The following is a 26871-nucleotide window of genomic DNA, read 5'->3' as shown; positions in this document are numbered from 1 at the left end:
TATACAAAAGTATGTGGGCACCCCTTCAAATGAGTTGATTCGGTTATTTCAGCAACACCCATTACTGACAAGTTTATACAATGGAGCACACAGCCATGCAATCTCCATAGCTAAACATTGGCAGTATAAAGGCCTTATTGAAGATCTCAGTGATTTTTAACGTAGCACCATCACATGATTCCACCTTTCCAACAAGAGAGTTCGTAAGATTTCTGCCCTGCTGTCATTGCTGTTATTGTAAAGTGGAAACGTCTAGGAGCATCAATGGCTCAGCCGCGAAGTGGTAGGCCACACAAGTTTACAGAACGGCCGCAGAGTGATGAAAGCGTGTAGTCGAGTGCTGAAGCGTGTAGTCGAGTGCTGAAGCGTGTAGTCGAGTGCTGAAGCGTGTAGTCGAGTGCTGAAGCGTCTACTGTCCTGTAGGTTTTCAGTCCAAGGATGGTAGATCTCCAGGAAGAGGGTTGGGCAGCCCTGGTGTAGCGGGTAAAAATCGTCTGTCCTGGGTTGCAACACTCATTACCGAGTTCCAAACTGCCTCTGGAAGCAACATCAGCACAATAACTGTTTGTTGGGAGCTTCATGAAATGATCAACATGTGCAATGCCAAGCATCGGATGGAGTGGTGTAAAGCTTGCCTCCATTTGACTCTGGAGCAGTGGAAACGCGTTCTCTGGAGTGATGAATCACGCTTCACCATCTGGCAGTCCGATGGACAAATCTAGGTTTGGTGGATGCCAGGAGAACACTACCTGCCCGAATGCATATTGCCAATTGTAAAGTTTGGTGGATGAGGAATAATGGTCTGGGGCTCTTTTTCATGGTTCAGGCCAGGCCCCTTAGTTCCAGTGAAGGGAAATCTTAACGCTACAGCATACATTCTAGACAATTCTGTGCTCCCAACTTTGTGGCAACAGTTAGGGGAAGTCCCTTTCCTGTTTTAGCATGACAATGCCACCATGCACAAAGCGAGGTCCATACAGAAATGGTTTGTCAGGATCGGTGTGGAAGAACTTGACTGGCCTGCACAGAGCCCTGACCTCAACCTCATCGAACACCTGTGGGATGAATTGGAACAGCGACTGCGAGTCAGGCCTAATCGCCCAACATCAGTGCCCGACCTCACTAATGCTCTTGTGGCTGAATGGAAGCAAATCCCCGCAGCAATGTTCAAACATTTAGTGGAAAGCCTTCCCAGAAGAGTAGAGGCTGTCATAGCAGCAAGGGGGGGGAGCAACTCCATATTAATGCCCATGATTTTGAAATGAAATGTTCCACGAACAGGTGTCCACATTCTTTTGGTCATGTAGTGTATGAGATGGAGCATCTAGTTTAATTCACTTGTTATTTTCTGCCACACTAGAATATGTAAGGGATAATCAACTTAGGGGCTATTTGTTCTGTGAAAAATAATGAACGTCGTGGAAGATGTGTTCCATAACTCCCTAGCGGAGTGAGCTAACCTTCCACTGCATTGCATTTTTGTTCCCGAGAATGCATAGCGCCCCGAATTGATTATCCCTTTTATTCCGTGGCTATAACTTAGCACATTTACCAGTAGAAATGTGTTCATTTGTCGGTAGAAATATGTTCCAGATTCACTGAAGCAGCTAGTAAGTTTAGTAGATAGCGACAGTAGTTGCCTTGGTAAACAAACAAACAGACTTGCTAGTTTAGCTAACCAAACCATTTGTACTAGCTTGCTATTATGAAAGTCGAATTCAGCAATGCCAGTAATATTTTCAATTCGACTTTTGCTTTCAAAAGCAGCTAAACATAGAACATGTAAGAATGAACTACAGCCATTGAATTCTACTGTACAAATATAACGTTTGATTATAGGGAAATAATGCACGTTTTAAAATGCCATTAAAGTCAATCAGAAACGAGTATACAACAACGCCATGGTATAAACTTAATTAATTATACTGTAATTGTAATAATGTATAACAAACTCTGGCACATTTAGCACCAAGTCCAAATGTTCAATATTTTAAACTACATTTTCCTGAACCTAAAACAAAATATATTCTGAAAAGAATTCATCAATGCCTTGAGTAGGAGACATTTTCTTGGTAAAAGGTGCGAAAGGCCCTCTGTGTGAGGAAGACAGAGATAAAGAAGCCAAACTGAGTTTAACACCGGTTGAGATGCTAACTGCTCAGTTCCTTGCACCATTTCTGTTAACTTGTGTCTGAGTTCAATGAGAAGTAATAATCTTCTGAGTCTTTGTTTAATTTAGTGTGCTTTTTCTACAAAAATACTGTCTCTTCTGCATAACATTCTAATTATGTAGGGTATAACGATCTATTCCTGTTACAGTCCATGGCCAGTAGAAAGATAAAAGTTCTAGATTAAAATATGAATTTAAGTTGTCATAGAAAGATGGTTAGAAATATTGAGTTGTGAATTCAATGTAGTCAACAGTTACCATTTTGGAGAGTGCATAATCTATTGCTCTCATCTGCCTCCAGCAATAAGGGAATTAGTGAATATGGACAGGAAAACAAACCATCAACATAAACCAGTCCAACTTTTTTTAAATAATAGCTCAAAATAGAATTTAATACATCTCAATCCTGTTTGAAAGAGAAGTGGCACACTGGGTAGGAAAACAAGGTAATGTTATGTAAAGGCAGTAGGATAGAAGAATAACGCAAGGTGACAGGAAGCCGATGGAATAGGCGGAGTGAGAAAGGGCTGGTCACATTAACCACTTAGATTTACAAAACCTCAAAGAAGGCAGGGATAGGCTACAATAAAATGACACTGTTTGGAAAATGCCTGTCCCCTTGTGTAAGTGAAGAATACTTCTCTCCTGTAATAGTCCATTTATTTTCTCTATGGCAAGTACCACAGTTTGAGTGTCCTCTTTATACAAACTCTAACAATGTCAATGTGTAGGCGTATGCATACAGTGCACTCGGAAAGTATTCAGACCCCTTCACATTTTGTGGAAAATGTCCGCATCAGTCTATACATAATTATACATTTTTAAAACTTTCTAAAAACCTGTTTTTGTTTTGTCATTATGGAGTACTGTGTGTAGATTGATTAGAGAAAAAAAATGTTTCATCAATTTTAGAACAAGGCTGTAACATAACAAAATGTGAAAAAAGTCAAGGGGTCTTAATAAAATATATACATATCTGACTGTACAACACTGTCGTATGTACTGCCAATGTGTCATATGTCCTATTTACAGGCCCCAATGCTCCCAACCACTCCCACAAGCATCTCCAGATTCAGCCCTAACATGTCCCAACTGCGGCAGGACATGTGCCTCCTGGATTGGGCTTCACAACCACCTACAACCGCACCCCCGCCAAGAGTGGTATCCATATCTATCCTATAAATCATCCCTGGAAGCGATGTTATCTTTGGAAACGATGTACTGCAAGTATGTGTGTATGTTATTATGTGTATAATATCATTCATTATTTATATAGCTAGGCTTTACTCATATGTGTGCTGCTCCTCATGCTTGCTGTCTTGACCCTTGCCCTCATGTGACCTCCTTTCCCTCAAAACCCTCTTCTTTAACCCCTATCCTCTACCCTCCAACATCTGTTGCCTCAACCCCTTCCCTGGCCCCTGCACCCCTACAGTCACACTGTGAGTGTCGGCCCCCAGTGTGTTCTCAGCCACACAGGTGTACAGACCCGAATCCCGGGATGTCACCATGACGATCTCCAATGTTCCCTCTGGCAGGAGCCGGTAGGCAGGGGAGGAGAGGAGGGGGGGAGAGGAAGGGGTGAGGCTGGAAAAGAGGACAGAGGCATTACCAGATGCTGGGCTGGGTAAGTGGGAATGGTAAGAGGAGTAGTTGGATGTCTGGCTGGATGCAGGCTTGGAGTAGGGTCTGGATGCAGGCTTGGAGAAGGGTCTGGATGCAGGCTTGGAGAAGGGTCTGGATGCAGACTTGGAAAAGGGTCTGAATGCAGGTTTGGAGTTGAGGCTGGATCCAGGCTTGGAGTAGGGTCTGGATGCAGGCTTGTGGCTGTGGGTGTTGTTGGATGATCCCAGTCTCTGTCCAGAAGGAGTGACCCAGTAGATTGTGGGCTGAGGCTCTGCCAGGGCGCGACAGTGCAGGGCCAGCCTCTCCCCCTCTCTCACCCCCACGTAGGAGGGGAGGATGCCAGGGGGGATGAGGGGGAGGCAGGAGGCTGACATCTCTGTGATTGACACCTCCCTCACCCTGCGAGCCCTCAGCTCTGGAGGCTCAGAACACAATGTGGCCTGGGGCTGGATAAACCTCACAGCCTGTGGCATCTGTGTATCTGTGTGTGCGTCAGCATCTGTGTGAGGGTGCTCCTCAGCCACCCAGCGAAACAGGCAGTCACAGCGGAGGGGGTTGGAGTGCAGGCTGACCTCCCTTAGTCTGGGCAGAGACAGGACAGTGTGTTGGTGCAGAGCAGTCAGAGCGTTGGAGTTCAGCATCAGGCTCTCGAGCCTGCCCAGCTGGAAGAAGGCCTGGGGGTGGATGTAGGACAGCCGGGGGTTGTTGGTGATCTCCAGCTTGGTGAGCTCAGGCAGGTTCTCCATGGCTGCCCTCTCGATGGCCACCAGCTCCTCCATGTTGTTCAGACCCAGCTCTGTCAGGTGGACCAGGTCCCTGAAGTCCCCTGTCTGAACCAGACTCAGACGGTTCTTATTCAGGTCCAGGAACTTCAGGCCTGGGAGCCTCCTCAGAGCCTGTGTGGGGACAGTGGTGAGGAGGTTGTCGTAGAAGGACAGGCTCTCCAGGCTGTCCAGCCCCTCCAGGGCCCTCTCAGGCAACCCTTTCAGCCCCATGCCCCCCAGCACCAGGCTGCGTAGAGACACCAGGGCCTGGAAGCCCCGTTCAGGGAGGACCTCCACTGGGTTTCCCCCCAGCATCAGCACCTGGAGGCAGGGCAGGGTGGTGAACCAGAGGGGGTCAATTGAGGTCAGGTGGTTGTTGTTGAGGTGCAGGCGCAGCAGGGAGCCCAAGCCAGAGAAGGCTCTAGGAGCCAGGGAGGCCAGCTGGTTGTGGCTGAGGAAGAGCTCCTGTAGGGCAGGCAGGGAAGAGAAGGCGGCAGGGGGCAGGGACCGGAGCTGGTTCTCCTCCATGTGCAAGGAGAGTAGGGAGCGCAGGGAGGGAGTCTGGGGCTGGGTTGAGGTTAGTGTCCTAACACTGCTGAAGCGGTTCTGAGACAGATCCAGCTCTGTGAGGTTGGGGAGTGTCTGTAACAGTGGTGTCTCCAAGGCAGACAGCAGGTTACTCTGCAGACAGAGGGTGTGTGTGTCTAGGGGGAGAGGGGAGGGGAGCTGGGTCAGGAACAGGTTGTTACAGTCCACAGTTGGAACCTCGCAGGAGAATGACTGGGGGGAAAACCAGGGCTTGATCTGACACACACACCCTGCCGGGCAGGAGACGCTCCATGGCAGGGAATGGACCACTAGTGCACTGGACACACACACCCACACACACAGGACCAGCTGCCTCTGCAGTAGGACCATTGACACCCTCAGCATCCTCACAGCAGAGAGGAGTTGATTCAGAGGAGTCGATTTAGTGGTGGCAATTCGATTGAGGTAACTCAGTGTTGCTGCCAAGTTACAGCGCTGTAGGTATCTGCTGTCGCCAGGTTACAGTGCCATAGGAATCTAAAGTGTTGTGGACTGTCTAGGTGATGGTCTCCGTGGTCAGACGGTCGCTGTCACATTGTGACGACAGGTGTACTGGGCATGGCTCTGTACACACTAAGGAGACCTGGCAGAGAGAGAGAAGGAGTGAGTGAGAGCGGTGGAGAGAGACAGGGAAGATAATGTGTTAAGGACAGGTTTTGTAACACATTTAGATAGCCAGAGGACAGGTTGAGAGAGTACCTCTTGTTCTTTCAACTCTCAACCATTCCATTTGATTTGATTTCCAGTCTCTTTTCATATGCAATGGATTACATTTGATTTGATTTCCAGTCTCTTTTCATATGCAATGGATTCCATTTGATTTGATTTCCAGTCTCTTTTCATATGCAATGGATTACATTTGATTTGATTTTTGTCTCTCTTTTCTTATTTACTTTAATTACATTTTGAATGAATGAAAAATATTTGTGTGCGAAGTGTGCACTGATGACGACCAGTCACCACCTGGTGGCAGTGTTTACCAGTTAAGATAACAGAGGAAGTCTGAAATAAAACACATACACACACTCACACAATGGAAAGAAATGGGTAGAGAGACTACTAGACCATGTGTCAAGTAAATGAGAGGAAGAGGAATATATCAAAAGGAGATAGAGGAGATGAGGATACCTAGTCAGTTGTCCAAATGAATGTATTCAACTGAAATGTGTCTTCTGCATTTAACCCAACCCCTCTGAATCAGAGAGGTGTGAGGGGTTGCCTTAATTGACATCCACATCTTCGGCGCCCAGGGAACAGTGGGTTAACTGCCTTGTTCAGGGGCAGAACAACACATTTTTACTTTGTCAGCTCTGGGATTCAATTCAACAACCTTTTGGTTACTGATCCAACACTCTAACCAATAGCCTACCTGCTGGTGGGAGAGGAGGAAAGGAGAAGACTAGAGGAGGTTGTCTGGCTGTAGCTGAGACTGCAGTAGGAGGGATGAAGGAGTAATCTGCAGTGGAACTAAGCTATCTGTACTGACAGACAGGGAAATGGAGGTATGGGAGAGAGTGAGAGTAAAGAAAATGGAATGACAGGGATAAAAGAGAGGGAGGGTTAGAGAGAGGGTGCTGGATGCTGATGCCTCGATCGCTTCAATACACACAAACATGCGGGCACACACACACACACACACACACACACACACACACACACAACAGAGTCTGAGCAGTTAGCACAAATGAGATGACACCACTGTGGCACATCACAGATGGCACTCTTCTCCTTCTACTGCTCTGATTCTGTGTGTGTGTGTGTGTGTGTGTGTGTGTGTGCGCGTGTGTTTGTGTGTGCGTGTGTGTCCATGTGTTTACCTCAGTGCCAGTATATCTGTGTCTAACCCAGACATATGTCCAAGCGAACACAAACACACACATTTGCATCTCACAAAAAAAATCTTTACCATCGAATGAACAATAATCCTTACCATCGAATGAACAATAATCCTTACCATCGAATGAGTACGGTTGACTGCATGATTCTCTCGATCCGTCCTCTTTCCTTCTGTCCCTCTTTTCCTATCCCACAATCTTGTCAGAGTTGTTTTTCTCCAGGAATGTTCAGTCAGCTTGTCTTTGTCTCGCTTTGTCAATAGCTTGCGCCACAATAAATCATCCTTCCTCTCTCTCCCCTTAAAACATATGTGTTTCCCATTCTGTATTTCTCTTTTTTTTAAATATTCCTCCTTTTCTCTCTGAGGCTGTGGGGAGATCTCTACAGGATGAATCTGCACTCTCCCCAACCCCACTGTATCTCAGTCAGTATGTGTGAGCCTCTCTCTCTCTCTCTCTCTCTCTCTCTCTCTCTCTCTCTCTCTCTCTCTCTTTCTCTCAGTAGCCAGTTGTCTTGAGCAGGAAAGCCAAAGATGATTTAATCTGAGTTTCTGTCCCTCTCTACTCCACCCCTCTCTCCAAATAAAAAAATAATTTAATACCTCTGAGTTTCCATTTGTCTCACTGGTTTGCTTTTTAAAAGCTGTCTAGTGGAGCATACTGCTGGCTACATAGAGAATGAACTATTAAAACCAAAAAAGCTTTCAGAGACATCAGCATCTCTTCTGTGCAGAGGAAGAATCCTGGTAGCTATTGTATAAACTTTAATGCACTGTGCGGGTGCGTGCGTGTGCGTGTGTGTGTGTGTGTGTGTGTGTGTGTGTGTAAAACGGCGGATTTCATCTCCCCTTTCTCTCCAACCGTTCCACATCTCCCTCTCCCTTCTGCATGTGTATAAAAGAAAATGACTGTGTGTTTGTGTCACTGTGTTTATGCCCTCAGCCATTCCTGTGCCACTGCTGACAATTGAAAAGAAAATACAAAAGGATTGCACAAAAGTTTCCATTCTCTCCCAACAAACCCTAACAAGTCACCTGCCTACCTGGTTCAACACGGCTCTGAGTTTGAGCAGCAAAACCTTGTTGAACTATGTACGGTAGGTGTGTGTGTCTATTGTATGATAGAGCTGCAAATCTATTAAATAATCAAATAATACAAATAATCAAATAATACAAATAATTAATACAAATAAAAAATACATTTATTTTAATCATCTAACCTAAATCCTAACCCATCTAACCCTAATCCAAGTCAGGATTGAATGTCATGAATAGTGTTAAATGTTTAAGTTGACCTAGTCTTACCTAATCACATAACGCATAATATGGACAGCAGAGAGAGAGAAAGAGAGAGAGAAGATTGGATGGACGGAAGGATGGAAGCACTCTGAGGAGAAGTGTAACCATTCCTGTTAGGCAAAGTGAGGGGGTTATGGGAGCTGAGCAACTAAGTTTCAGAAAAGCATGTCACAGAGACACACACTCATGCACGCGCCCTGCAGGCTGGAAGGCAGTGAGAATGAGGGATGAGAGGTAGCACAATGAAAAGGAATCTAGAGGAGAGGTCGTCATAGCAACATTGAGAGAGAAAACAAGCACTGCTTCCTGTTCTCTCATATTTTTCTCCTGCGTCTTTCCTTTCTTCAGGTCTCTCCTCTCTTCACATCTGCTCTCCTTCATATTTTTTAATTATCTTATCCTTCCCTCTAGTGGTTAGAGCGTTGGGCCAGTAACCGAAAGGTGTGTGTCAATCTGTGTGTCTCTCTGTGTGTGTGTCTGCCTCTCTCTCTCTCTCTCTCTCTGTGTTTCTCTGTCTCTCTAGCTCTCTCTCGGTGTCTCACTCCCTCTGTGTTTCTCTGTCTCTCTAGCTCTCTCTATGTATATCTGTCTCTCTCTCTCACTTTCTCTGCCTCTGTCTCTCTATTTCTGTGTGTCTGTCTCTCTGTGTGTGTGTGTGTGTGTCTCTCTCTCATTTGAATTCTGTACACAACAGGTGTTCGCTAGACCGGGGAAGGTTCAAGGACTTATGAAACGCTCCCCACAGCACAGCTAAATGGTGCGGTGTTGTGTGTGTTGTAACGCTGCAGAGAGAATGAGAATCTGCTGCCATGGCGACAGGCCCAGCAGTATCTTATAGCAACAGGTTGCTAGGCAGCCTGCATTGGTAGATGAGTTGGAAGCTTTTGTGTGTGCATTTGCATGTGTGAGTTTTGTAACGGATTGTTGAGTTCAGAGGAGTAAATCAAACGCATCAAGTTACATTGAGTTCTCTTTGGCCTTGTAGATTATGGCTGTTGACGCTATTTGGCACAGCATTAAATCCAGTAAGGTTTTAATGTCCATAACATTGCAATGGTAGATTTTAAGACTTTTCTCTTTAACCTTTTAATCTGAAACCTTAAACTTTAAACCCTCAGACTGTTGACAGCAAGCCCACCTCAGAAACTTTACAATCGGGTTACTTACAGTGCCTTGCGAAAGTATTCGGCCCCCTTGAACTTTGTGACCTTTTGCCACATTTCAAGCTTCAAACATAAAGATATAAAACTGTATTTTTTTGTGAAGAATCAACAACAAGTGGGACACAATCATGAAGTGGAACGACATTTATTGGATATTTCAAACTTTTTTAACAAATCAAAAACTGAAAGATTGGGCGTGCAAAATTATTCAGCCCCCTTACTTTCAGTGCAGCAAACTCTCTCCAGAAGTTCAGTGAGGATCTCTGAATGATCCAATGTTGACCTAAATGACTAATGATGATAAATACAATCCACCTGTGTGTAATCAAGTCTCCGTATAAATGCACCTGCACTGTGATAGTTTCAGAGGTCCGTTAAAAGCGCAGAGAGCATCATGAAGAACAAGGAACACACCAGGCAGGTCCGAGATACTGTTGTGAAGAAGTTTAAAGCCGGATTTGGATACAAAAAGATTTCCCAAGCTTTAAACATCCCAAGGAGCACTGTGCAAGCGATAATATTGAAATGGAAGGAGTATCAGACCACTGCAAATCTACCAAGACCTGGCCGTCCCTCTAAACTTTCAGCTCATACAAGGAGAAGACTGATCAGAGATGCAGCCAAGAGGCCCATGATCACTCTGGATGAACTGCAGAGATCTACAGCTGAGGTGGGAGACTCTGTCCATAGGACAACAATCAGTCGTATATTGCACAAATCTGGCCTTTATGGAAGAGTGGCAAGAAGAAAGCCATTTCTTAAAGATATCCATAAAAAGTGTTGTTTAAAGTTTGCCACAAGCCACCTGGGAGACACACCAAACATGTGGAAGAAGGTGCTCTGGTCAGATGAAACCAAAATTGAACTTTTTGGCAACAATGCAAAACGTTATGTTTGGCGTAAAAGCAACACAGCTGAACACACCATCCCCACTGTCAAACATGGTGGTGGCAGCATCATGGTTTGGGCCTGATTTTCTTCAGCAGGGACAGGGAAGATGGTTAAAATTGATGGGAAGATGGATGGAGCCAGATACAGGACCATTCTGGAAGAAAACCTGATGGAGTCTGCAAAAGACCTGAGACTGGGAAGGAGATTTGTCTTCCAACAAGACAATGATCCAAAACATAAAGCAAAATCTATAATGGAATGGTTCAAAAATAAACATATCCAGGTGTTAGAATGGCCAAGTCAAAGTCCAGACCTGAATCCAATCGAGAATCTGTGGAAAGAACTGAAAACTGCTGTTCACAAATGCTCTCCATCCAACCTCACTGAGCTCGAGCTGTTTTGCAAGGAGGAATGGGAAAAAATGTCAGTCTCTCGATGTGCAAAACTGATAGAGACATACCCCAAGCGACTTACAGCTGTAATCGCAGCAAAAGGTGGCGCTACAAAGTATTAACTTAAGGGGGCTGAATAATTTTGCACGCCCAATTTTTCAGTTTTTGATTTGTTAAAAAAGTTTGAAATATCCAATAAATGTCGTTCCACTTCATGATTGTGTCCCACTTGTTGTTGATTCTTCACTAAAAAATACAGTTTTATATCTTTATGTTTGAAGCCTGAAATGTGGCAAAAGGTCGCAAAGTTCAAGGGGGCCGAATACTTTCGCAAGGCACTGTATATTTGCTTGTTGTTTTCTAGAATTAGAATTACATTATTCCATTTACTCTATATTTTTTTCAGTGACAAACAATGATCATGTTGCTATAGAAACAAAGTGACTTCATCAGCCAGCAGCAACAGGTAATTGAACAGGTGTTGCTGTAGCTACAGAGCAGGAGAGGTCAGGCTAGTGTGAGAAGGGTGTTTACTGTGCAGCAACATGGAGATGAGGTACCCAGGCTTCACGCCTCGCCTGCAGCATCGTCTGGTCCTGCAGGGCCCTCCGAGAGGTACCGCCCACAAAGCCCAGGTCACCAACTCATTGGCCACTCCCAGGGAAACATTCTACTTGCCCCTCCCACCTACCCAACCTCGACTGGAGTTCTTGCACTGGGTGCAAGTGGAGAACAGCGAAGAGCAGGAGAAGAGGTGGAGGGATAGGGCTGAGAGGGAGCAGCGTAATCCCCAGAGGGAGGCCAGCCTGCCTCGCCTCTCTCTACCTCCTCCTTCCAGAATGGGCCCCCATACCTTGGCACGCTTCTTCTTCCAGTGGAGGGGGAGACCCAGGCAAGTTCAGCCCCATCCAGAAACAGCCCCTACCCATAGGCACTTCTTGTAGTATTCAGGGGTAGGGGTTGTTTTTGGATAGTTCCTTCAAGGTTATTTGCCAGTTGTTATAAATACATTGGAAATCTCAATGACGAGCTGTCACATAAAAAGAGTGCAGGACAAATATAGGTGTACATCCACAGGAACTGGAGCGGGGCCAGGGGGAGCCAAGCAGACTCACCCCAGGATGTGGACCCTGAGTGGGGGGAGAGAGAGAGACTGCTCTGGCTCAGTCACCTGAGGGCTCCACCACTGGACAGCCAGGGCAACATACTGCCCCCTAGTGGCTTTAAACGGTAATATTTGTAGAGATGTACAGTATATGCTGTTGTATATGCATGGTTCAGACATGCTCAGTCTTAAAACAGTGAATAGTTGTAGAATAGTGACAAATGCCTTTCTATATATGTGACTGAGCGGATCGATTCAGTCTTATTTAGCAACATTAGAAATTGTGTTTTTTACAATGGATAAAAGAAGAGACTCAGAGCTAGAAAATGGTACATCATATGCTATGGTTGAGGAACAATAGGAAAGTAATTCTGCTTTGAAAGTTGTAAACTTGTATCCTCACTTTTGAGAAAATGTCCTTTGAATGTTTTGGTACCTACTGGAGAGCTCTTCATTGTCTACACCCATTCAGCAACGTTCACAACCTCTTAAGCTTTAGCCCCACCCATCTCTTTAAGGGTTTATCTAAGCGTTCTGTCCTAACAACAGCAGTCAAGCACCCAAGCTAACTGGCTAATGTTGGCTAGCTTGCTAGCTACTTCCAGACATAAATGAGAGAACAGCTCACTGACCATTTTACTCACCCTATTGAAATGGATACTTGCATAGTGGAGTATTTTGTTAAGACATGTAGCTAGCTAGCTAAACAATGAACCATAATCCCAACTCATGAAGTTACAACCCTGCATGAATCTGCAGGTAGCTAACAAACCAGGTTCAACGTTAGCTAGCTAACATTAGGCTATAACTAGCAAAGCAAATGGCTCTGATATACAAATAATATTACTACACAGATCACACACATAACATTAGCTAGCAAGCCAGCCAGCTAATGTTAGCTAGCTAGCTATTAGTACACTTTAACTTGAAATGAAAACAACTTTCTGTCAAAATTAGAAATGTGTAATAACTGAAAATGTAGCTAGCTAGTCTATCTTACCGGTATAGATGGAATGGATGCTTCTCCCTGTCACGGTTGCCCTTACTTAGTTTGAAGATGTAATCCAGAGACAGGTGTTATCTCCATCTCTTTAGCTATCATACTCTAATTCTACTGATTTCAAAACTTGGTCCTCCAGAAAGTGGAGATCAACACTTATGCAGTTCTACTACACGATATATGTATATATATATATATATATAAACACCTGCGTTAGACAGGATTACCTACACATACTGACCAGCTCAAATAGACAGAAGCTGCTACATGGCAGACCAATCCGAACTCATCTCTCGGCATGTCCAGCCCACTCATTATCTCAGCCAATAACGGCTAGCGGGAAGGTTGCTCCCCCTTTTTCTGTGGCTAAACCAACTAGGCTTGTAATTGAACAATTGTATTTGTATTTCAAATCAAATCAAATTGTATTAGTCACATGGGCCGAATACAGTGAAATGCTTACTTACGAGCCCCTAATTAACAATGCAGTTTTAAAAAATACAGATAAGAATAAGAAATAAAAGTAACAAGTAATTAAAGAACAGCAGTAAAATAACAATAGCCCATTTACAAATGGCATACAAGTTTGTTATTAAGGCACATGAAAGTTCACATGTTCAAGAAGGCATTTCTGCCAAAAAACACATTTTGATAAAAATGTAAAAGTTTATGTTCTCCTGTGAAGTAGGGACGCGCGACATACGCCTAGTTTCCTGGAACAAGTCACATATGTGTTTGTGTGTGTGTTTGTGTGTTGAAGACGTGGACGATATGGGCCGCAGACAGAGGACCCTCAGACAGGAATGACACACACTTCCACCACCCAAAGCCTGCCCCTGCCGCCTCTCCTCATGCTCCGCAGACACACCCTCTGCTACCGGTTACCTCGGAAACGACCCCCGGAGCACCTGATTTGCCCCATGAAGGGCAGAGCAAAGACTTCCTGAACACTCACCCTGACAGTAAAGACTACTGACTATCTACATCATTGTCTGTGTTGCAACCTTCTTTTTGTTTAATAGATGGCAGTCCAGTGAACCTTTTCACTGGACTGCCATCCAGTGAGGGGTTGTTCAATGGAAGTTTTAATGGAAGTTACAAAATAAATGTTTGGGCTGTGGGCCTAAATCCTTCATGTGGATGTGATCTGCCTCTCTGTGTGGCTATCATGACTACAGGGTTTACTGTAAACACATGTCATTGTGCCTTTTTCTTTGTGTGTTATGTGTTGAAAATGAACACATACTGGCAGAGTGAAATGGGTCATCAGGGTCGGGTCACAAACATAGACAGTAAAATCTGTCTTCATTTTAGAATGTGGAAGGTCATCATTTTCAAAGTCACCATAGTCATCACTTTGGGAAGTGGAAGGTATGTGGGTACTTAGCATACTGGACAGACCATACCTCTGCTCAGACCCACCCTTACCTATGTTTTTTTCAAAATAAGAGGTTATTTAGTTCAGTCACCACAACACCAGTCTAGTTATGGCAGAGAAATCTGAACAGACTGATGCTCCTTCTCCATATAAAGACCTAACCTTACCGGTCATGTTTCCCAAACTGCATACAGAAGATGAGGGTGGTGCTACTACCTTCTCATCGTCGACATGCAACCCCAACCTGTGGAATATGTTGCATACAGCCGAGACCAGATGGAGCGAGCAGTCTCAACCGTCCAACGGAAACGGGGCCGAGGTGTCCGTTGGGGCGGGAGAGACAGTGATCGAAGCGCTAAATATGGAGAGGGTGAGGATAAATCAATTACCTAGACTCGTGTCTTATCCTACTTTTACTGTGGGGGTTTGGGTTTTAACTTCAGTAGGCTACTACATGTGCTAGAAGGCGCATTCAACAGTTTGAGTTGCTCAATCAATGCAACTTTAGTTGGATAGTGTCCTACCATCTTGGCTGTGACAGCGAATCAATGTGTGATACGTCAAGGTTTGAAAGATGAAGACAATATCTGCTCAGATCTCAATTGCGACGATTAAAAGCATTATCAAAGGCAAATTCGTCTGCGCCAAGACATGCGCCAGCGTTAGACACCAACCACCACGGCATATAATGTTGATCAAAAAAAATGTCGCGACCGCATGTTTCTGCAACGAGACGCGCAGATCTGAAAGGAGCGTCTGTAAATCTTGATGGTACTGTGACTGAAGCACATATAATGAGAAATGTAAATGAGAAACGCGTTTAATATGTAGGGGGTTAGTTAGGCTATTGCTGGGACTATAATACAAGGCTGTATACCTGGAGTTTCTAAAGTTATGACCCAAAAGGAACCAATCCACCTTGTGAAATATAGCTTGCAACCTGGTCTCAGCGAATTTAATAATTTTTCTGTACAAAAATCGAGATACTCCAGTATGATTATACGTTTCGTATTGGTATGTATTATGGATTCGTTCAATATGTACTGAACAAAAATATAAATACAACATGCAAATCATTTCAAAGATTTTACTGAGTTACAGTTCATATAAGGAAATTAGTCAATAGAAATAAATAAATTAGGCCCTAATCTATGGATATCACATGACTGGGAATACAGATATGCATCGGTTGGTCACAGATACCTTTTTTTAAAAGGATCAGAAAACCAGTCAATATCTGGTTTGATCACCATTTGCCTCATGCAGCGCGACACATCTCCTTTGGATGAGGTTGGTCAGGCTGTTGTTTGTGGCCTGTGGAATATTGTCCAGCTCCTCTTCAATGGCTGTGTGAAGTTTCTGGATATTGGTGGGAACTGGAACACGCTGTCAAACACGTTGATCCAGAGCATCCCAAACATGCTCAATGGGTAACATAACTAGTGAGTTTGCAGGCCATGGAAGAACTGGGCCATTTTCAGCTTCCAGAAATTGTGTACAGATCCTTGCGACATGGGGCTGTGCATTACCATGCTGAAACATGAGGTGATGGCAGCAGATGAATGGCACGACAATGGGTCTCAGGATCTCGTCACGGTGTCTCTGTGCTTTCAAATGGCCATCAATAAAACACAATTGAGTTTGTTGTCAATAACTTATGCCTTCCCATACCATAAGTCCACCGCAACCATGGGGCACTCTGTTGACAACTTTGACATCAGCAAACTGCTCGCCCACAAGACCGCATACACATGGTCTGCAGTTGTGAGGCCGGTTGGACGTGCTGCAAAATTCTCTGAAAAAATGTTGGAGGTGGCTTATCGTGTAGAAATTAACATTAAATTATCTGGCAACTGCTCAGGTGGACTTTCCTGCAGTCAGCAAACTATCCCTCAAAACTTGAAACATCTGTGGCATTGTGTTCTGTGACAAAACTGCACATTTTAGGGTGCTCTTTTATTGTCCCCAGCACACCCTTGTTATGATCATGCTGTTTAACCCGCTAAGGTCGATGTCCGCTCCCCTGGGGAAATCTATTTTGCATAGTAATAAAATCTGCATAAAAATCTGTTAATTTCAGCTAGAGATATGTGTTTTTTGCGTTGGATACATCTTAATCCACTGCATCCGCCTGTGTCGCACTTATGCATCTGTGGTGACAGGTAACACAACTAGAGTGGTGTTTGTTCCGAAAATCGGCTTCTCTCAAAATGGTCTGTAGCGTCAGAACAGTTTGAGCTACACACTAATATGACCCCTCTATGGACAGGGTAGACACTCACGAACACGTACATCTCGGTTTTGCTCACATTACTCGTCTGAAGGTCCCACTGTACAAATGGAAAAAATCTATGGAAGTATATACTGTATTCTGACCCCTTCACTTTTTCCATATTTTGTTACGTTACAGCCTTATCCTAAAATGGATTAAATTGTTTTTCCCCTCGTCAGTCTACACACAATACCCCATAATGAATGAGGTTTTTCAACAATTTTTTTTTTTTTTACAAATGTATTAAATAGAAAAACATTTAATATTATATCTACACAAGTATTCAGACCGTTTACTCAGTACTTTGTTGAAGCACCTTTGGCAGCGATTACAGCCTCGAGTCTTCTTGGGTATGATGCTACAAGCCTGGCACACCTGTATTTGGGGAGTTCCTTCCATTCTTCTCTGTAGATCCTCACAAGCTCTGTCAGGTTGAATGGGGAGCGTTCTTGGGGACCTTCAATGCTGCAGAAATGTTTTGGTACCCTTCCCCAGATCTGTGCCTTACTTACACTCTCCTGTCTCGGAGTTCTACGGACATTTCCTTTGACCTCATGGCTTGGTTTTTGCTCTGACATACACTGTCAACTGTGGGACCTTACATAGAAAGGTGTGTACCTTTCCAAATCATGTCAAATCAATTGAATGTACCACAAGTGGACTCCAATCAAATTGTAGAAACATCTCAAGGATGATCAATGGAAACCTGAGCTCAATTTAGAGTCTCATAGCAAAGAGTGAATAATTATGTAAATAAAGTTTTTCTGTTTTTAATTTTTAATACATTTTTAATACATGTTTTCACTTTGTCACTATGGGGTATTGTGTGGAGATTGCTTAGAATTGTTATTTATTTAATAAATGTTTTAATAAGGCTGTACCGTAACAAAATGTGGGAAAAGTCAAGGGGTCTGAATACTTTCCGAAGGCACTGTATATAGAGACAGTTTAGTGCCAAAAATAAGGGGTTAAATACACGTACAAAAAAAATAACAAATGTTTCCTGAGCTTTCTTATATCGCTCAGATATAGGACAGACACTTTAGGACAAACTTCCTTTACATTTTGGGGGTGGACTATCTTTTCCATGTAGTGAATCTGTTATTCAATGCGTTTAAATGGTCTAGTAGCAGTAAGGCCAAAAATACCTTTTCATCAATTAATTTTTTATATATATTTTTTATACTTCAAATTCCAAATCAAATAGCAAAATGATCATTGGTATGACCTTCTTAAAACAATTCCATATAGTTTAGTAGAACCCCCAGGCTTAGACAGGGCTTAGACTCATGGGTAATCAGTTTCTTGATATGCCACACCTGTCAGGTGGATGGATTACGCTCACTAACAGGGATGTAAACAAATTTGTGCACAAAATTTGAGAGAAATAAGCTTTTTGTGTGTATGGAACATTTCTGGGATCTTTTATTTCAGCTCATGAACCATGGGACCTACACTGCATGTTGTGTTTATATTTTTGTTCAGTGTAGCAAATATTTGATTTAATTTATTTCATTTGACCTTTATTTAACTAGGCAACCTTTAACTAGGCAAGTCAATCTATGGGGGACATACATTTTTAAGCCTATATTCATAATAAGCCTTCAATGAGAGGCAAGGTGATGTTGCACAGAGAATATTCATAAGCTGGCATAGAAAGGTTGTTTAAAGGTTGTGAACATGTACTAGGTTAGTTTGGTGACATTCAGAGGGTGCGAGAGTGACCAACTTCATGAGGTAAACACACCACACCCACACTTCATTAGGTAAGCTATACTGAGAGTCTGGGCCTTCAGAAAAACAGGTTCACTCTGAAACCTTTGAAGGTCAGAGTGTGCAGCTATTGTCACCTACACCTTATTTATATAGGCTTTATTTGTGTGCGTGTTCAGGTCAGTTACAGTTTCTCCATCTACTAAGCTCTACCAAAATAAAGTGTGCTGCTGTTCTCCACACTGACATGATTTTCTCTACCTGTCCTGAGCACTCTCTCTACTGGTTCAGTCCCACACTGGTAACAGCCGTGCATCTGCATTTAGTGGAGGCTGTTGAGGGGAGGACGGCTCATAATAATGGCTGGAACAGAGCAAATGGAATGGCATCAAACCATAGCTGTGTTTGAATACTTATACTAACCATACTATTTGTGACGTAAATTGAGTAAATAGTATGCTTATTGGTCAATGTATGGGTATAGTTAGTATGGCAAATGTTCCCAGATGTCGTACTGCATTAGCCAAAATACGAAGTATACGAGCAGTGGATACTATTTCCATGCTTTTAGGGCCCATAATGCAATTCTTCAGAAAGTGGGCGTGGCTTCATATCATTTTCAGATTTGAAGAAAATGGCAGAAAATATGCAGCCGAAGCCCAATGAGAGCGGATATAAATGAATTGCTTTAACTAATTATTACAAATGTTAAGAAAATGTTGAGCAATGTAATAAAGTAATGACTTTTCAAGTAAGTTACCTTACACGTTATGTTGGCTGACAATTTGTTAGCTATATGTACCCGTATGTTAGCTATCTACCTAACGTTAGTTGGCTACTAATACATCAAACTTGACACTATATTAAATACAGTGGCAAGAAAAAGCAAGTGAACCCTTTGGAATTACTTGGATTTCTGCATAAATTGGTCATCAAATTTGTTATGATCTTCATCATATCACAACAATAGACAAACATAGTGTGCTTAAACTAACGACACAAATTATTGGATTTTTCTTGTCTATATTGAATACATAATTTAAACATTCACCGTGTAGGTGGGAAAAAGTATGTGAACCCCTAGGCTAATAACTTCTCCAAAAGCTAATTGGAGTCAAGAGTCAGCTAAACTGGGGTCCAATCAATGAGACAAGATTGGAGATGTTGGTTAGAGCTGCCGTGCCCTATAAAAAACTCACTAAATTTGAGTTTACTATTCACAAGAAGCATTGCCTGATGTGAACCATGCCTCAAACACAAGAGATCTCAGAAGATCTAAGATTAATAATTGAAGACTTGTATAAAGCTGGAAAGGGTTACAAAAGTATCTATAAAAGCCTTGCTGTTCATCAGTCCACAGTAAGACAAATTGTCTATAAATGGAGAAAGTTCAGCACTGTTGCTACTCTACCTAAGAGTGGCCGTTCTGCAAAGATGACTGCAAGAGCACAGTGCGGAATGCTCAATGAGGTTAAGAAGAATCCTAGTGTCAGCTAAAGACTTGCAGAAATCTCTGGAACATGCTAACATCTCTGTTGATGAGTCTACGATACATACACTAAACAAGAATGGTGTTCATGGGAGGACACCGCGGAAGAAGCCACTGCTGTCCAAAAAAAACATTGCTGCACATCTGAAGTTTGCAAAAGTTCATCTGGATGTTCCACAGTGCTACTGGCAAAATATTCGGTGGACAGATGAAACTACAGTTGAGTTGTTTGGAAGGAACACACAACACTATGTGTGGAGAAAAAAAGGCACATCACACCAACATCAAAACCTCATCCCAACTGTAAAGTATGGTGGAGGGAGCATCATGGTTTGGGGCTGCTTTGCTGCCTCAGGGCCTGGACAGCTTGCTATCATCAATGGAAAAATGAATTCCCAAGTTTATCAAAACATTTTGCAGGAGAATGTTAGGCTGTCTGCCAATTGAAACTCAACAGAAGTTGGGTGATGCAACAGGACAACGACCCAAAACACAGAAGTAAATCAACAAGAGAATGGCTTCAACAGAAGAAAATACACCTTCTGGAGTGGTCCAATCAGAGTCCTGACCTCAACCTGATTGAGATGCTGTGGCATGACCTCAACAGAGCAGTTCACACCAGACATCCCAATAATATTACTGAACTGAAACAGTTTTGTAAAGAGGAATGGTCCAAAATTCCTCCTGACTGTTGTGCAGGTCTGATCTGCAACTACAGAAAAAGTTCATTTGAAGTTATTGCTGCCGAAAGGTGGGTCACCAGTTATTAAATCCAAGTGTTCACATATTTTTCCCACCCTGCACTGTGAATGTTTACACAGTGTGTTCCAAAGGGTTCACATACTTTTTCTTGCCACTCTATATGCTATCTAGCTAACTATCCAATGTGTATTGACCTGATTTACCCCGTAATTCTTAGTTTATCTAAGTGGTATAGTCGTTGTGTGTTCTCAATGGACATTCTGTTGCTTTCGTAAATTTGCAATGGCTATCTACTCCGATTTCAGAGCACTCTCGTCTGAGTGTACTAGAGCGCAGAATAACTGATGAATTTATGAACACTCAACACTCATTGAAATGGCCGGTGTCAGTAATCATCAGCATAATAAAGTAATTAAATTGTTGCCAGCAGCAAATCAAATCAAAATCAAATTTATTTATATAGCCCTTCGTACATCAGCTGATATCTCAAAGTGCTGTACAGAAACCCAGCCTAAAACCCCAAACAGCAAGCAATGCAGGTGTAGAAGCACGGTGGCTAGGAAAAACTCCCTAGAAAGGCCAAAACCTAGGAAGAAACCTAGAGAGGAACCAGGCTATGTGGGGTGGCCAGTCCTCTTCTGGCTGTGCCGGGTGGAGATTATAACAAAACATGGTCAAGATGTTCAAATGTTCATAAATGACCAGCATGGTCGAATTATAATAAGGCAGAATAGTTGAAACTGGAGCAGCAGCACAGTCAGGTGGACTGGGGACAGCAAGGAGTCATCATGTCAGGTATTCCTGGGGCATGGTCCTATGGCTCAGGTCAGTTGAAACTGGAGCAGCAGCACAGCCAGGTGGACTGGGGACAGCAAGGAGTCATCATGTCAGGTAGTCCTGGGGCATGGTCCTAGGGCTCAGGTCCTCCGAGAGAGAGAAAGAGAGAAGGAGAGAATTAGAGAACGCACACTTAGATTCACACAGGACACCGAATAGGACAGGAGAAGTACTCCAGATATAACAAACTGACCCTAGCCCCCCGACACATAAACTACTGCAGCATAAATACTGGAGGCTGAGACAGGAGGGGTCAGGAGACACTGTGGCCCCATCCGAGGACACCCCCGGACAGGGCCAAACAGGAAGGATATAACCCCACCCACTTTGCCAAAGCACAGCCCCCACAACACTAGAGGGATATCTTCAACCACCAACTTACCATCCTGAGACAAGGCTGAGTATAGCCCACAAAGACCTCCGCCACGGCACAACCCAAGGGGGGGGGGGCGCCAACCCAGACAGGATGACCACATCAGTGACTCAACCCACTCAGGTGACGCACCCCCTCCAGGGACGGCATGAGAGAGCCCCAGTAAAGCCAGTGACTCAGCCCCTGTAATAGGGTTAGAGGCAGAGAATCCCAGTGGAAAGAGGGGAACCGGCCAGGCAGAGACAGCAAGGGTGGTTCGTTGCTCCAGAGCCTTTCCGTTCACCCTCCCACTCCTGGGCCAGACTACACTCAATCATATGACCCACTGAAGAGATGAGTCTTCAGTAGAGACTTAAAGGTTGAGACCGAGTTTGCGTCTCTGACATGGGTAGGCAGACCGTTCCATAAAAATGGAGCTCTATAGGAGAAAGCCCTGCCTCCAGCTGTTTGCTTAAAAATTCTAGGGACAATTAGGAGGCCTGCGTCTTGTGACCGTAGCGTACGTGTAGGTATGTACGGCAGGACCAAATCAGAGAGATAGGTAGGAGCAAGCCCATGTAATGCTTTGTAGGTTAGCAGTAAAACCTTGAAATCAGCCCTTGCTTTGACAGGAAGCCAGTGTAGAGAGGCTAGCACTGGAGTAATATGATCAAATTTTTTGGTTCTAGTCAGGATTCTAGCAGCCGTATTTAGCACTAACTGAAGTTTATTTAGTGCTTTATCCGGGTAGCCGGAAAGTAGAGCATTGCAGTAGTCTAACCTGGAAGTGACAAAAGCATGGATTAATTTTTCTGCATCATTTTTGGACAGAAAGTTTCTGATTTTTGCAATGTTACGTAGATGGAAAAAAGCTGTCCTTGAAATGGTCTTGATATGTTCTTCAAAAGAGAGATCAGGGTCCAGAGTAACGCCGAGGTCCTTCACAGTTTTATTTGAGACGACTGTACAACCATTAAGATTAATTGTCAGATTCAACAGAAGATCTCTTTGTTTCTTGGGACCTAGAACAAGCATCTCTGTTTTGTCCGAGTTTAAAAGTAGAAAGTTTGCAGCCATCCACTTCCTTATGTCTGAAACACATTCTTCTAGCAAGGGCAATTTTGGGGCTTCACCATGTTTAATTGAAATGTACAGCTGTGTGTCATCCGCATAGCAGTGAAAGTTAACATTATGTTTTCGAATGACATCCCCAAGAGGTAAAATATATAGTGAAAACAATAGTGGTCCTAAAACAGAGCCTTGAGGAACACCGAAATTTACAGTTGATTTGTCAGAGGACAAACCATTCACAGAGACAAACTGATATCTTTCCGACAGATAAGATCTAAACCAGGCCAGAACTTGTCCGTGTAGACCAATTTGGGTTTCCAATCTCTCCAAAAGAATGTGGTGATCGATGGTATCAAAAGCAGCACTAAGGTCTAGGAGCACGAGGACAGATGCAGAGCCTCGGTCCGATGCCATTAAAATGTCATTTACCACCTTCACAAGTGCCGTCTCAGTGCTATGATGGGGTCTAAAACCAGACTGAAGCATTTCGTATACATTGTTTGTCTTCAGGAAGGCAGTGAGTTGTTGCGCAACAGCCTTTTCTAAAATTTTTGAGAGGAATGGAAGATTCGATATAGGCCGATAGTTTTTTATATTTTCTGGGTCAAGGTTTGGCTTTTTCAAGAGAGGCTTTATTACTGCCACTTTTAGTGAGTTTGGTACACATCCGGTGGATAGAGAGCCGTTTATTATGTTCAACATAGGAGGGCCAAGCACAGGAAGCAGCTCTTTCAGTAGTTTAGTTGGAATAGGGTCCAGTATGCAGCTTGAAGGTTTAGAGGCCATGATTATTTTCATCATTGTGTCAAGAGATATAGTACTAAAACACTTGAGCGTCTCTCTTGATCCTAGGTCCTGGCAGAGTTGTGCAGACTCAGGACAACTGAGCTTTGAAGGAATACACAGATTTAAGGAGGAGTCCGTAATTTGCTTTCTAATAATCAAAATATTTTCCTCAAAGAAGTTCATGAATTTATCACTGCTAAAGTGAAAGTCATCCTCTCTTGGGGAATGCTGCTTTTTAGTTAGCTTTGCGACAGTATCAAAAAGGAATTTCGGATTGTTCTTATTTTCCTCAATTAAGTTAGAAAAATAGGATGATCGAGCAGCAGTAAGGGCTCTTCGGTACTGCACAGTACTGTCTTTCCAAGCTAGTCGGAAGACTTCCAGTTTGGTGTGGCGCCATTTCCGTTCCAATTTTCTGGAAGCTTGCTTCAGAGCTCGGGTATTTTCTGTGTACCAGGGAGCTAGTTTCTTATGAGAAATGTTTTTAGTTTTTAGGGGTGCAACTGCATCAAGGGTATTGCGCAAGGTTAAGTTGAGTTCCTCAGTTAGGTGGTTAACTGATTTTTGTCCTCTGGCGTCCTTGGGTAGACAGAGGGAATCTGGAAGGACATCAAGGAATCTTTGTGTTGTCTGTGAATTTATAGCACGACTTTTGATGATCCTTGGTTGGGGTCTGAGCAGATTATTTGTTGCAATTGCAAACGTAATAAAATGGTGGTCCGATAGTCCAGGATTATGAGGAAAAACATTAAGATCCACAACATTTATTCCATGGGACAAAACTAGGTCCAGCGTATGACTGTGACAGTGAGTGGGTCCAGAGACATGTTGGACAAAACCCACTGAGTCGATGATGGCTCCGAAAGCCTTTTGGAGTGGGTCTGTGGACTTTTCCATGTGAATATTAAAGTCACCAAAGATTAGAATATTATCCGCTATGACTACAAGGTCCGATAGGAATTCAGGGAACTCAGTGAGGAACACTGTATATGGCCCAGGAGGCCTGTAAACAGTAGCTATAAAAAGTGATTGAGTAGGCTGCATAGATTTCATGACTAGAAGCTCAAAAGACGAAAACGTCATTTTTTTTTTTGTAAATTGAAATTTGCTATCGTAAATGTTAGCAACACCTCCGCCTTTGCGGGATGCACGGGGGATATGGTCACTAGTGTAGCCAGGAGGTGAGGCCTCATTTAACACAGTAAATTCATCAGGCTTAAGCCATGTTTCAGTCAGGCCAATCACATCAAGATTATGATCAGTGATTAGTTCATTGACTATAATTGCCTTTGAAGTAAGGGATCTAACATTAAGTAGCCCTATTTTGAGATGTGAGGTATCATGATCTCTTTCAATAATGACAGGAATGGAGGTGGTCTTTATCCTAGTGAGATTGCTAAGGCGAACACCGCCATGTTTAGTTTTGCCCAACCCAGGTCGAGGCACAGACACGGTCTCAATGGTGATAGCTGAGCTGACTACACTGACTGTGCTAGTGGCAGACTCCACTATGCTGGCAGGCTGGCTAACAGCCTGCTGCCTGGCCTGCACCCTATTTCATTGTGGAGCTAGAGGAGTTAGAGCCCTGTCTATGTTGGTAGATAAAATGAGAGCACCCCTCCAGCTAGGATGGAGTCCGTCACTCCTCAGCAGGTCAGGCTTGGTCCTGTTTGTGGGTGAGTCCCAGAAAGAGGGCCAATTATCTACAAATTCTATCTTTTGGGAGGGGCAGAAAACAGTTTTCAACCAGCGATTGAGTTGTGAGACTCTGCTGTAGAGCTCATCACTCCCCCTAACTGGGAGGGGGCCAGAGACAATTACTCGATGCCGACACATCTTTCTAGCTGATTTACACGCAGAAGCTATGTTGCGCTTGGTGATCTCTGACTGTTTCATCCTAACATCGTTGGTGCCGACGTGGATAACAATATCTCTATACTCTCTACACTCGCCAGTTTTAGCTTTAGCCAGCACCATCTTCAGATTAGCCTTAACGTCGGTAGCCCTGCCCCCCGGTAAACAGTGTATGATCGCTGGATGATTCGTTTTAAGTCTAATACTGCGGGTAATGGAGTCGCCAATGACTAGAGTTTTCAATTTGTCAGAGCTAATGGTGGGAAGCTTCGGCGTCTCAGACCCCGTAACGGGAGGAGGAGAGACCAGAGAAGACTCAGTCACCAACGCTCTGGATAACATGAAAACCATCTCTGCTAGGGCGAGTAAAATGGTAAGAGTGAGGTGTTCTCTTATTTGTGTCTGGAAGTAGCTAGGCAACGTTAGCCTGTTAGCTTGGGTGCTTGACTGCCGTTGTGAGGTCCAATGTGTGCTCTGAACGCTCCGAGAGCGAAACACTCTGAATTTACAAACGGACAATCTGACAATGCTCTGAATTTACGAATGCCTAGAGGGCCTTCTGGTACTCCAGATTAAGAACACATCCAAAGTCATAAAATGTCTAGCTAGTAATTTGTTATGCTAAAAAGCTAGCAAGAGGTTTCATAGCAACAGCATCAACTTCTGGTAGACAGGCGAAGCTCTAGTACGCTCAACTGAAAGGATACAGTTTGTTTACAGTATACTAAAATGTATTAGTATATAGTATGTAGTATATTCTCATTAAGTATGTAGTATACAGAATGTTAGTATTGGTATTCGAACACAGCTCTACTGTTTGATGTATTTGATACCATTCCACCTATTCCGCTCCAGCCTTTACCACGAGCCCGTCCTCCCCAATTTGCTTCCTGCAACACTAACTCAAAAAAGTTCTGGGACACTGTAAAGTCCATGGAGAATAAGAAAACCTCCTCCCAGCTGCCCACTGCACTGAAGATAGGAAACACTGTCACCACTGATAAATCCACCAAAATTGAGAATTTCAATAAGCATTTTTCTACGGCTGGCCATGCTTTCCACCTGGCTACTCCTACCCCGGTCAACAGCACTGCACCCCCCACAGCAACTCGCCCAAGCCTTCCCCATTTCTCCTTCTCCCAAATCCGTTCAGCTGATGTTCTGAAAGAGCTGCAAAATCTGGACCCCTACAAATCAGCCGGGCTAGACAATCTGGACCCTTTCTTTCTAAAATTATCTGCAGAAATTGTTGCCACCCCTATTACTAGCCTGTTCAACCTCTCTTTCGTGTCGTCTGAGATTCCCAAAGATTGGAAAGCAGCTGCGGTCATCCCACTCTTCAAAGGGGGGGACACTCTTGACCCAAACTGCTACAGACCTATATCTATCCTACCATGCCTTTCTAAGGTCTTCGAAAGCCAAGTCAACAAACAGATTACCGACCATTTAGAATCTCACCATACCTTCTCTGCTATGCAATCTGGTTTCAGAGCTGGTCATGGGTGCACCTCAGCCACGCTCAAGGTCCTAAACGACATCTTAACCGCCATCGATAGGAAACATTACTGTGCAGCCGTATTCATTG

The 26871-nt window shown here is 43.7% G+C and overlaps 2 protein-coding genes across 3 annotated transcripts in view; one reads left to right on the top strand and one right to left on the bottom strand.

Moving 5' to 3' along the window:
- Window positions 1-3215: 3215 nt before the first annotated feature.
- Window positions 3216-7185, bottom strand: LOC139382330 (leucine-rich repeat neuronal protein 2-like). The gene is made up of 2 exons (XM_071126271.1): window positions 7103-7185; window positions 3216-5731 (listed from the first exon to the last, which is right to left on the bottom strand). Exon 2 carries the CDS (start codon window positions 5491-5493, stop codon window positions 3544-3546), a length of 1950 nt encoding a protein of 649 aa, XP_070982372.1. The 5' UTR covers window positions 5494-5731; window positions 7103-7185; the 3' UTR covers window positions 3216-3543.
- A 7134-nt stretch (window positions 7186-14319) lies between these two features.
- Window positions 14320-26871, top strand: part of LOC139373249 (S-adenosylhomocysteine hydrolase-like protein 1) — a 31387-nt gene continuing 18835 nt past the window's right edge. The window contains exon 1 of one of the 2 annotated variants that reach the window (XM_071113554.1): window positions 14320-14580. In XM_071113554.1, the coding sequence (XP_070969655.1) occupies window positions 14320-14580 (261 nt within the window). The remainder of the gene's footprint in view (window positions 14581-26871) is intronic. The other variant, XM_071113560.1, reaches the window with a different exon arrangement.

Source organism: Oncorhynchus clarkii, chromosome 2 (assembly GCF_045791955.1).
Source record: "Oncorhynchus clarkii lewisi isolate Uvic-CL-2024 chromosome 2, UVic_Ocla_1.0, whole genome shotgun sequence".
NCBI classification, from domain to species: Eukaryota; Metazoa; Chordata; class Actinopteri; order Salmoniformes; family Salmonidae; genus Oncorhynchus; species Oncorhynchus clarkii.
This window is presented reverse-complemented; position numbering and strand designations above follow the sequence as displayed.